Source organism: Acomys russatus, chromosome 2 (genome assembly GCF_903995435.1).
Source record: "Acomys russatus chromosome 2, mAcoRus1.1, whole genome shotgun sequence".
Taxonomy (NCBI): Eukaryota; Metazoa; Chordata; class Mammalia; order Rodentia; family Muridae; genus Acomys; species Acomys russatus.
Window position 1 is genome coordinate 36,017,925 of NC_067138.1, and position 11,809 is coordinate 36,029,733.

Sequence of the window (11,809 nt, forward strand, 5' to 3'; positions counted from 1 at the left end):
ATTTTCCCCCCTCTCTCCCCTCAAGGGGCGAGGGGAGTCACATGACTGCGAGTAACTGATTTAGCCAAGTGGCTGCAACTCTGAGTTTGCTGCAGAGCCGCCCCCTCCCGGCGGGAGCGCTGACGTCACGGAAAAGCCCCGTCGCGGGGCTGCCGGGCGCGCTATAAACGGCGGCCAGCCGAGGTGGCTTTAGGAGGCGGCACTGCCTGCGGATAGCACACGGTCTACGGGTGCGGAGCGGGTATCACAGGCTCCAGGCATTGCAGCTGGCACCAGGCATTGTGCGGACCGACGGCAGACGCCCACCCAGAGGTCGGGTGCAGCCAAGTAAGGGGCATCGCGGAGGGGCAGCCCGGGTGGGAGCCGTGGCGGAGGAGAGGGGCGGTCCTGGTCGCTGAACTTTTTAAGTTGTGAAGGGAGCCCCTAGACCCTAAGGACTATGCGGGAGGTTCAGCCACGGGAGAAAGAAGTTCAGATGCAAAGGACCCTCTTCTGACGGGTGTTCCTTAATTCAATTCCGGAGGAGTGTCACCTTACAGATTAGGTGGCTTGGTGGACTTCAATGTCTGAAAGCAAATCGGCTAACCCAGGGGCTTTTAAAAAAAAACAGACTTAAAAAGAAACCGGCTGCTTCCGGCTAGTGGCATAGGTGTTGGTGTGTGGAGTAGGGTATGTGAGCTCAAGCTCACGCAGGGAGCTTGCTGAGTTAACCGTGCAGGGGACGTTTTTGCGTTATCTCAGCAGTTCTTGGCAGAACAGGCTGTCTGACTTGTCTTGCAAGGAGAAAGTTATAGGAAGTTTCTTGAGTGTCTTTTCGCTGGGTCTCTGACTTTCTGATTTCCTCCAAGAAGGTGGAACTCTGAGCTAATTAGAGGTTCCTTAAGAATGAAGCACTGTTTGTGCAGGTTGGGTGTGAGCAGGTCCCTCCCCTGTTGGAAGGACCAGGCTCAGGGCTGGCAGGCTAACCAGTATCCGTGGGCAAGAGGCATAAACCTCAACCAGAAACAGCCCCACTCTCCAAATAACGGTCTCTTCAGGCAGCTGGAGAACATAAGAGCAACTTGACTAAACATGGAAGTTCCCCCAAAGTGCCTGTCCAGTTCAGCCAGGGGAATGATGTCATTGGCACGTGTTTCCCACTGAGGCACAAAAGACTGCAGGACGCGGGTGCAATTAAGAGCCATGTTTAGACAAGAGCAGCTAACCTGGCCAGCTGGTCCCCAGCAGCACTGACTTGTTGCTGGAGGCGATGGGTTTCTTCCTGCTGCCTCTGTACCAGCTCCCAGTGGGATTTCCAAAGCTCCTTTAAGGATGGAGGAAGCTGATGGGCAGTGGGTGATGTTGCTGGTACTGCAAATGACAGCCTGATTGAGAAGCTAGTCCCGCTGTGTCTCTGTGTCTCTGTGTCTCTGTCTGTCTGTCTGTCTGTCTGTCTCTGTCTCTCTGTCTCTCTCTCTCTCTCTCTCTCTCTCTCTGTGTGTGTGAAAATTTTGTTTGCTGGGGCTTGGGGACAGTTTCATGGTTGTTCCTTATATTAAGAATGCTTAATTCATAACCATCAAATGACATACCACCGATGCCAGTGTTTCAGCTCTAATCTTGGCGTCTTGACTGCTTTGATTCCTAGGACCCTACGATGACTCTAAATAATGTCACCATGCGCCAGGGCACTGTGGGCATGCAGCCACAGCAGCGCTGGAGTATCCCCGCTGATGGAAGGCATCTGATGATCCAGAAAGATCCCCATCCCTGCAACCTCCGCAACCGCCAGTCTACTGCTCCTGAAGACCACTGCCGACGGAGCTGGTCCTCCGACTCCACAGACTCTGTCATCTCTTCTGAGTCTGGGAACACCTACTACCGAGTAGTGCTTATAGGGGAGCAAGGAGTGGGCAAGTCCACCCTGGCCAACATCTTCGCTGGTGTGCATGACAGCATGGACAGTGACTGTGAGGTCTTGGGAGGTAGGTGGCCCAGCCTTTGGTGGGCTTCTGTCTTGTGGGCGGAAAGAGCAAGAGTGAGTGAGTCATTTTTCTGCAGAATTGGAAACCAGGCATGATGGTACACGCTTGTAATCCCAGCACTGGGAAGGTCATAGAAGACATAGAAGGACTAAAACCTCAAGGTCCTCCTCAGCTATAGAGAGGGTCTGAGGCTAGCCTGTGCTATGTGACTCTGAAACAGTAATACATTAAAACAAAATGTACCTTCAGAATTAGGAGGAAAGTATGCTCTTTCAGTATTGAGATGAGTGACAGAGATCTAAATCCTGGCACAGACCCTCAGCGCGCGCACACACACATACACACACGTGTACACACACACACACACACAAGACAAGACAGGAATATGTTTACAGAGGACCAAATCTGCTGGCCTGAGCCATCAAGGGGTGTTTTGAAGGTCAGTTCTGAGGGGTCCAGGAAGACTGACTCTGACCCAGACCAGTTCTGGAGAGTACATCTCTACAGTCACTTTTTCTGTGACTATGCATAAAACCAAACTGATTTAAGCGGAGGACCTGTTAGAGTGGATCAATTAGTTTGTTTCCACTAATACTAGAAGCACTTGCAAGTGTAACTAGGTTAAATGACATACTTGAAGTGACATATAACTTTTTAAACTGAAATATAAAAATGATGATAAAGCCCTGGGTAGAGTCCAACAGGTTTTCCAGATGATTTTCTGTACATGGTCTTATCTCAAGCATTTATTTCTTCAATCCGTAACTATTTCTAGACCTATTTTATAAAAGCATATATTATACAACACTGGGCAATAGCTTTATATTCTGGGGTGGAAATTACAACTCGAATGGCCAGTTGGTTTCATACAGTGTCCTTCAGCTAGTGCTCCAACATCAGCACACACACCCAGAACAGCCATGTGGCCCTATTTACAGCTGTAGAAATGGAGGGAGGATCGCTCAGTGTTGGCACTCCTATATGCTCTGTCCCCACTTTCAGTTAAAATGTACACCCTCGCGGCAGACATGGGGTGGTGGTAAAATGTACACCCTCACGGCAGACTTGGGGGGGGGTGGTAAGCATGGGAAAGGTGGCTTGGTGGTGACTCATCTCTCTATTCAACTTGTGCAAATCCTACCCCTCCCTATGATGGCCCACTGCACTGAAAGGGTTTACTGTCCTTGTAGTCTGTCTTGGTATTAGGGATGTGCCGTGATGACTGACTGACGGAGTACACATTTCTCTCTCCACTTCTGGCATCTCAGGGACTATAGCTAAGCAAGGGTCAAGGGAGAAGCAGGGCTGGCATTATGCAGGCTGGTGCATGCTAGAAGACAACAAAAGAGGAGGGAGCTAACATTCGGAATGGGCACTTGCAGTGGGAGGGGCCTTTCTGAAACGCCTCATGGTAACATGGTAGAATTCCCATGCCTATGTGTGAACAGGATCCTGGGGAGGACGAGTGGCAGATGATGGAGAATCACCCTTTGGAGAAGCTGGGCTTTTATAATCTTACGTTGATGCTTTTATACTCATTCCACCATCATTGGGCCTATGCCATCTGTGTGTTGGCGCTGTTCTGGTCATTTCCTAATATGCTTTTGGCAGTGCATACAAGAATAGAACCAGTATGGCATTTCTATCTCTACTTTGTAGGTCTTGAGATGGAGGCTGACACAGTTAAGTGACTCCTAAGGCTTGGATTCAAACCCGCTTGTGGTTTAGTCACTGTCCTCTGCAGCTCTAGGGTTTAACTTCCAAACGCTGTTGAGTACACTGAAGACGGGGTGACTCTTTGTGGGGTTCGGGTATGCAGTGATGGCTGAGTGGCGAGGAACTCGGTGCCAGTGGCTGTAAGTTAGAGCACGGTGGCATTAGCATACTGGGAAAGGTCATAATAAATTACTTTGAGGGCTGACATAAGGGAGGGCTTGTTTTATTTGCTTTTAGAGGGGGGAGTTGAAAAGTTAGTATCCACTAATAAATAGGCACCTAACAGTGTTTGTCTACTAGAAGGAGTGGACTCTATACAGAGGATAATATCCAATAGGCATAGAGCTATAAGGCCGATTTGCAGCTGGACTCGGGAAAGACAGGAAACTTCTTTGGAGAGAGATGGGAGGGGCTTTTCCTTAACTGCTACTAAACTGAGCATCTGACGACAAGAAGCTTCTCAGTGACTGATCCATCCCATCTTACACATCCTGCTTCAGTTGCTAAATTTATTTGGTTTAGAAGTGCACCGTCATTCATATTGACTTATTAGATTAATGTTTTCCTAGAAGAAAGTTTTCCAAGGCACACCCATGCATTATTTTTTTTCCTTCATCTTCTTTCTTTTCAGCATTAACCGGGAGTATGTACGTGATAGTCTCCCTATCTTTTCTCCTAATAAAGATGGATGCTAGTCCAGCCTAATCGAAATAGTCACATGGTTCTCTGTGCATATTTAATCCCATCTATACATCCATCCATTCATGCGTTCATTGACTCATTCATGTCGGAACAGTTACTGAACAAGTGACACAGCACTGGGAGAGGCACGGCAGGTGGGGAGGCACGTGCCAAGCCCTGGCGCTTCCTCTTAGCAGCTCACCTCATGCAGTGGAGGCTAGACATACACCAATTGGAAAGCAAGCCACAGTATGATGATTATCTTGACTTACAAGAAGAAAGCAGAGTTTGGAGAAAAGAATTCTGGCTGTGGGAATCAGAAAAGGCTTGGTGGGAGAGGAGACCTCTGAGCTGGCCTTAAAGACAAGTAGGACTTAGACGGCCTGAGCAGGGTGGGAAGGTACTCACACGCAGGGAGTCTAGCAGAGAGCTCTGGATTTGGAAGGTAACAAATGGGTTGAGACACTGCCGCCCCTAGGTGTGACAGACTTAGCTAAGTGCTTTTGGGATAGCTTCTTCACCTCAGGAAGCTTCCTCGCCAGTATAACTGGGGTGATACTTCCTAAGGTGGTACCGGGACTAAAGGAAAGAACACAGAGCAACAGCCCAGTGTTGGCACGTGGTACACCGAGCACAAACGCTGTTTACAGCCGACTCTGCATCACTGTTGTTTCCTTCTGCTTCTGTATTCTGTTTGTGCCCTCGATCCCCATGGCCAGAAAACTGAGCCTTTGTGAACTTGGGGAGCGTCGCCTAGAGCCACGTGAGTGAGGAAGGGCAGCTCCCAGCTCAGGGTTGTGTGTGCTCACAGCTACAACACCATGGCATGAGCCACTCGTTCATTCAGTGCCCAGGTTTATAGTGAGCCTATCCCACAGACCAGGCACATTAGGGTTCTGCGTGGAGGCATAGAAAACAAAGCAGCTGCAATTCTCTGTCCGCTAGCGGGACACTTGGGGACGAGGATGCAGCTCAGAGCAGTAAGTAACTGGCATGTGTTGCACGCATGGAGCAGGAAAGGAAGTGCAGAATTCTGGTGCAGTTTTAAACAGATACCCAGAGAGAACTGCCACCTCCACCCCCAAGCAGGGACAGGCCCTACATATATCTAAAGGAAGAGATTTAGGCACCAGGACCGAAAGGAGATAGACTGTTATGAAAGTCATATTTTCCAAAAAGATGGAATTAAAAACAGAAAACCCTAGACTAGGCATAAAATTGTTGCATGGGGTTGATGAGAAATCCTCTCAAAAAATCCCAGGACAGCCCCCCCCCCCCCCCCAGCCCCATGGCAGGATTTTTCCAGATGGAGCTCCTCTGGCCCTTGATTGGTCTCACCCTTCACCTAGAGCCAATCTAGGCTCAAGTTCAGAGGGAAACTTTCCATTACCAAGCAAAACTGTTATACTGAAGATGAAAACACAAGCTGGTTAGTGCTAGGGAACACGTTAAATTAATTCATCTTTTTAAAATGAAGAAGCCAGGTGTGGTGGCACATTCCTATAATCCCAGCACCCAGGAGGCAACTTCCAGTCCAGCATGGTCCTGTGTAGTGAGTTCTAGGTTGGCCGGGACTACTAGCAAGAAACCCATCTCTACACAACAAAACAAATGGGGCAGAAGGTTAAGAAAAGAGGATGGCCCAATTAGGGACAGTCTCAAAATATTTTCTCTTGTGCTTATGCAAAGAGGAGAAACATCACTGAACTCAGAGTTCCTGAAGTTTCCAATGAATGTACGTTCAGGGACCACCACTGAAACACACAATGGATTTCCCACAGAAGCTTATGGAAGTAGGGGCTTATACCGAAAATGCCCTATAATGGAGCTTATAGTTAATGCTTTCTCAAAGCTTCATCCATTGAATTGGAGTCAAAAGTGCTTAGGGAGTTTATTTATCCTTATAAATGGTTTTTCTCCATAAAAGGCCCAAGAATGATGAAAACGATTTCCTTTTAATTCAAGCGATTTAGCCATCCATAAGAGCTGTGAGAGATCTGTTTAGTAGGATTGAAGGACCGTGTGCCATGTGTTGGAGGAAAAGAATAGCTGTGTGTGTGTGTGTGTGTGTGTGTGTGTGTGTGTGTGTGTGTGTGTGTAGGAGGTACATGTTCATGTGGGAGCACGTAGGTGTGGATATGTGTGCCTGTAGAGATGGATGCTAGAAGCCGGCCTCAGGTGTGGTTCTTCCAGAACCATCCATCTTTTTCTGGGAGGCAGAGACTCTGAGTCTGGAGCTAGCTGAGTTGGCTAGGCTGACTGGCCAGCGAGCCCTAGGGATCTGCCCATTTCTGCCTCCGAGCTGCGAGGATTCCAAGAGCTGGCCACTGTGCTTGGCTTTCCACATGGATTCTTGGGGACTGAACACAGGGTCTTGTGCTTACACAGTGAGCACTTTCTGACTGACCTGCATCCTCAGCCCCCACAGGGCATATTTCCTAGTGTAACATGACAGGTACCTCTTGGGCCAAGTTGCCTCTTGTTCTCCTAACTCTGACTGCAACGTGCTTTCTTTTCTAGAAGATACCTATGAGCGTACCCTGGTCGTCGATGGAGAGAGTGCAACGATCATCCTCCTGGACATGTGGGAGAATAAGGTATGCAGAGCCTGTAGCTGTCAGTGTACTCCCTTAGGGCTTGCCTTTCAACAGTTTGCTTGGTGCCAGAGTGACCTTGTCCTACAAAACGGATGTTCCAGACGAGGAGGGCTCATTTCCTTGATTAAAAGCATTTACTTCTGAAGAACGAGACTGTGCTGGGGAACAGGTCGTTCACAGATGAGCCCTGAAGAACAAACAAATTGCAGTACTGTGCCCTGAGTTCTATTAAAAACCACAAGAAGGATATTTGTTTTAGGGAAAGTTCAAACAAGCATGGCCACTTATTTTCAGTGACACAGAGCCACCTGGTGTGAAGTTGGCCTTCTCCATCCTGGACTCCAGCCTGGCTTCTGGCAGGTTCTGGGCCTCCCACCATATATATGCAAGATCATTTGTTTGTTGAGAACCCTCCCGTTCTCACAAAAAGATTCTTAAATCTGCCCTTCGGGGAAAACAAAAAGTTTTCAGGGAGCCAGAAAAGGCCGGTTTCTGGCAGACTAGACTGAAATTGGAAATACAGTTTGTCAAAGTAGTTCTGTGATAAAAAAACAAAACAAAACAAAAAACAATTCAGACTGCCTTTCTTTGCATCTTGAGACATCTTGGAAGACCAATGCTTTGGAATGTTGGAAGCAATTTCCTTACTTTCACTTGGGATATACATATAGTTTCTTTGCAAAATGACAGTTCAATTTTCAGGCTATCCCGAGCTCACGGAAAGTCTTGTGTTTCATTAGGGGGAGAACGAGTGGCTGCAGGAGCACTGCATGCAGGTCGGGGACGCCTACCTGATCGTCTACTCCATCACAGATCGGGCGAGCTTCGAGAAGGCGTCTGAGCTGAGGATCCAGCTCCGCAGGGCCCGGCAGACGGAAGACATCCCTATAATTCTGGTTGGCAACAAAAGTGACTTAGTGCGGTGTCGAGAAGTGTCTGTGTCAGGTGAGAGGGTGTGCAATCCTGGGCTCCACCCCTGCACTGCACACAGCGTCCCACTGACAGGTTCTCCTTCCCTTTTCCTTGTATGGCTGCAGCCGGGGCCTCGGTGGTATGCTCTGTGAGGTTTCATGAATGCAGCCGGGGCCTCGGTGGGATGCTCTGTGAGGTTTCATGACTGCAGCCGGGGCCTTGGTGGGATGCTCTGTGAGGTTTAATGACTGCAGCCAGGGCCTCGGTGGGATGCTCTGTGAGATTTCATGACTGCAGCCGGGGCCTTGGTGGGATGCTCTGTGAGGTTTAATGACTGCAGCCGGGGCCTCGGTGGGATGCTCTGTGAGGTTTCATGACTGCAGCCGGGGCCTTGGTGGGATGCTCTGTGAGGTTTAATGACTGCAGCCGGGGCCTCGGTGGGATGCTCTGTGAGGTTTCATGAATGCTGTGTAAGACCCTCATGACCCCCATCATTTGTATCAGCCAGCTCTCGGTCTCTTTACTCTCTCTGGTCTACCTGAGGGGTTCCAGGCTCCCCACTGCCCTCGGGTGTTCTGGAGTTACTTTAGGAAGGAGAGCATACTCTGGAATGCACTGCCAGTGTTACCCTTTGCCTCCTTAACCTTCTGTTCTCCAAGCAGCTGCTTGGAGTGACATATTAATGCAAAGATGGGTGCTCTGAGTTAGGAGACTTGCAAGAGAGAGTTTCAAAAGGAACAGCACTGTACACGGCTGTTGACGTTCCGTCTAATGGTCTCTAACCCCAGACCCTCCTTTTAAAAACCTCTGCGAGGGCATCAGACTGAGGGGACCACCCGTGCTTCTCCATCCTTAGTTCAGGGATAATTCCTGCTGGATGACTGGGTCCCATAGTCTTTTTAGGGCCCCCAAGATTGTATTGGATTAATGTAGATTTAGTATAACCATAAAAATAAAATATAGCACGTTTAGTCCCTGCTCAATCAAGACAAATTTCCAGCTAGTGAGACTGTCCTACAGGACACAACAGTAGGATCTTTCCAAAGTAAAACTTGGACACATGGCTGTTAAACAAAATGGAGTGTTTGCAACTGAGGGTTTTTAGAAAAGCTTGAACAATTTGATGAAATGATATTATGTATTCATAATATCATCATTTTTTCCCTCAAAAGATCTCATCAAATCACTTTTTAAAAAAAAAAAAAATGAGAGATGGGCTAGGAAGTAGAATTAAAATGACAGTTTTTAGTGAGGGGAAACTGCCAGGAGAAAGCATATCGACTTGTGCATGGAGCAGGGCTGGGTTTCCTGCCACAGTCAGCTGTGTGAGTTCCTTCATGTTTTTAAAAACATGGTACGTTTTCCAAGACTGTTGTGAGCAGCGAGAAGTGTTTGGAAGGAGCTTAGCCTGGTTTTCTGAACGTAGCAAGCGTGTAGTAAGCGAAGACTACAGCTTTCGCTGTTGTAATTAATAACAGTGCATTTGGTGAAGTCGGACTTACGTATAGTGAATCCATGGGGAGGCTGATGTAGCTGGCTTCCTGAGACCCAGGACCTATTTGTATTCACCCCCTGGGAAGGATGCGTGCCGCAGTGTGTCCTTCTACCTATAATGTGGCCCGCTGCCCTGTGTCACCCCTAGAGCAGTCTTAGGTGTCCTTCGGCTTGGCCGCATCGTTCAGGATCACGCTGTGTGACCCCTCTGACTCTCTTCTCCCCTTTTCCTTCCCAGAAGGGAGAGCTTGTGCGGTGGTGTTCGACTGCAAATTCATCGAAACCTCCGCGGCCGTGCAGCACAACGTGAAGGAGCTGTTTGATGGCATCGTGCGGCAGGTCCGCCTGCGCCGGGACAGCAAGGAGAAGAACGAGAGGAGGCTGGCCTACCAGAAGAGGCGGGAGAGCATCCCCAGGAAAGCCAGGCGCTTCTGGGGCAAGATTGTAGCCAAAAACAACAAGAACATGGCTTTCAAGCTCAAGTCGAAATCCTGCCATGACCTCTCTGTGCTCTAGGAACCCAGTGCCACCCAGATGTCCCCCATGATGGACGTCGTTGAAGGCTTTTGGGACCAGTGATCTATATTAGATTGGAAATAAGCATTGTTAGACGCGGCTTCCCTTACTGCAGATGGGAACCAACAGGTTAGCCTCATGGGCACGAACGCACGGGCAGTGCAAGGTCTTTGTCAAGAGGCTGTATTTATTCCTAGGAAACGCTTGACTTGCTAACAGACACCCACGTGAGACTCATTTAAGGGCAGGTTTGGGGCTCACATGAGCTTTTTCTCTTCACTGGGCAGCAGAATATTGAAACGGATGAAGAATGTCTAGAACAGGAGGGTTTCATCATTGCCCTGTGCCCAGTGTTGTTCCGTGTGACTCTTAGGCCCTTGAGTCGTAAAGAAATCTAGGCAAAAGGTGAGTTTATTGGAAGGAGAAGGGCTTTCTCCATACACATATTCCTGCAAGGACAGGGGTAGATCTGGCCCCACCACAGCTGTGATGATGACTGTGCCATCGAACTCTGAAGAGAATGGTTGGAATTTGCTGGAAACTAAGGCTTACTAACAGTTTTTTTTTTTTTTTTTTAACGACCACAGAGATTTGTAGACTTAGAAGCAGATATGTGTACCACTTATAGGTTCAAAAGGTTGTTTACTTAACGTGTCTTACAAGTGTTTATTTTGAGGAAACTATTTTCGCCAAATTCCACTTAGTCAAATCATCTTTTATGTCTTGTTGTTTCTGAAGTCATGAAGCTATCATAAACTATTTTTTAAAATCTCAACTATTGATAACCTGGAGTGCAAAATGGTTGCATTTTAAATATAAACAAAAGCCTGTTTTTTTTCCTAAAGCATAAAAATGCCCCATCCTTTGAGTTGGCCCTTGTATGCCACGACTGTGTTCTATTTATTGTTATTTTGCAAATAGCCATTTTAACATTTGATAAAGCATATTTATGAACATATTTCTTACTGAGAAAAATGTCTGTTTTATTACCTTTTTATCTTTTTCAAAATATGCAAGTTTTTTACTTATATGTCTTATAATAAAATAAATAAAATCTTTGAAAAGGATGGTATTCTGTTTTCCTCCCCAAATAAGTCTATTTTTTTAAAATGGCTTTTAGAACAAGCTGTATTCCTAAGAGACAGACAGTGGTACTGTTTGTCCCGTCATTAGTGGTGGCTAAGTCCTCAGCTTTTTTTTTTTTTTTTTTTTTTTTTTAAAGGAATCCCTGGCTTCTCCTCTGGAATCATGGTTCACAGAAAAGAAGAATTATTTTTGGCTGAGTGAGATGGGAAGTATTTGGGGTCATATAAAACTGAGCTATAGTCAAAGCTGATTGACCTTTTACTTTGGCCTGGCAAATTCCTGACTGAACAGATGGGCCTTGCTTTGTCTTCTTTTGAGGGCTTATGGTCTCAGGGCTTCTCTAAAGCATTAGGGGGAATTAAAAACTGTGTGTGTGTGTGTGTGTGTGTGTGTGTGTGTGTGTGTGTGTGTATGTGTGTGTGTGTTAGGTGGGGCCAAGGGGATTAGTGATTTTTCAGCCTGCTTTCTGGCCAGACAAAACTTAAGCCAAGTTGTCCTCTCTGCCGTTAATATGGCTTGGCACAGCTCACAGGGCACCTCTGCAAGGACAATGCATGACCCTTGTTGGAAATGAACCCCCTGGTTCCTCCTACACCCCTCTTTCTTTTTACCCCCTCTACCTTTCTGAGGTGGTAGACACCCTGAAAGGGACACTCATGGGTTCTCCCAAACTGCTTCAAGCCTCTGTAGTTTTCAAAGGTGGCTGCTGTGTTTTGTCGGGCTCCTTTTTTTCCCCCCCAAGTTGAGGACAAAGGTTCCACTTCTGTGCACTTTATGTCTCTGAGTTGCTCAAGGAGATTACACAGGGAGCTAATACGAAAGAGTGGAGCTGCGCAGGCCTGG

General features: G+C 47.6%; 1 protein-coding gene across 1 annotated transcript; it reads left to right on the forward strand.

The window, feature by feature from the left end:
* The first annotated feature begins 1,552 nt into the window (after positions 1-1,552).
* On the forward strand, positions 1,553-10,441 carry Gem (GTP binding protein overexpressed in skeletal muscle). The gene is made up of 4 exons (XM_051160336.1): positions 1,553-1,964; positions 6,882-6,958; positions 7,699-7,903; positions 9,603-10,441. The coding sequence occupies exons 1-4, from the start codon at positions 1,637-1,639 to the stop codon at positions 9,878-9,880; spliced, it is 888 nt and encodes a 295-aa protein (XP_051016293.1). The 5' UTR covers positions 1,553-1,636; the 3' UTR covers positions 9,881-10,441.
* Positions 10,442-11,809: the final 1,368 nt, after the last annotated feature.

Bases quoted from the DNA above. Each gene is read 5' to 3' on its own strand.
- Gem (XM_051160336.1), top strand. From the start codon at position 1,637: ATGACTCTAAATAATGTCACCATGCGCCAGGGCACTGTGGGCATGCAG. The intron at 6,959-7,698 runs GTATGCAGAGCC...GTGTTTCATTAG, and splicing joins TGGACATGTGGGAGAATAAG to GGGGAGAACGAGTGGCTGCA. The intron at 7,904-9,602 runs GTGAGAGGGTGT...TTTCCTTCCCAG, and splicing joins TCGAGAAGTGTCTGTGTCAG to AAGGGAGAGCTTGTGCGGTG.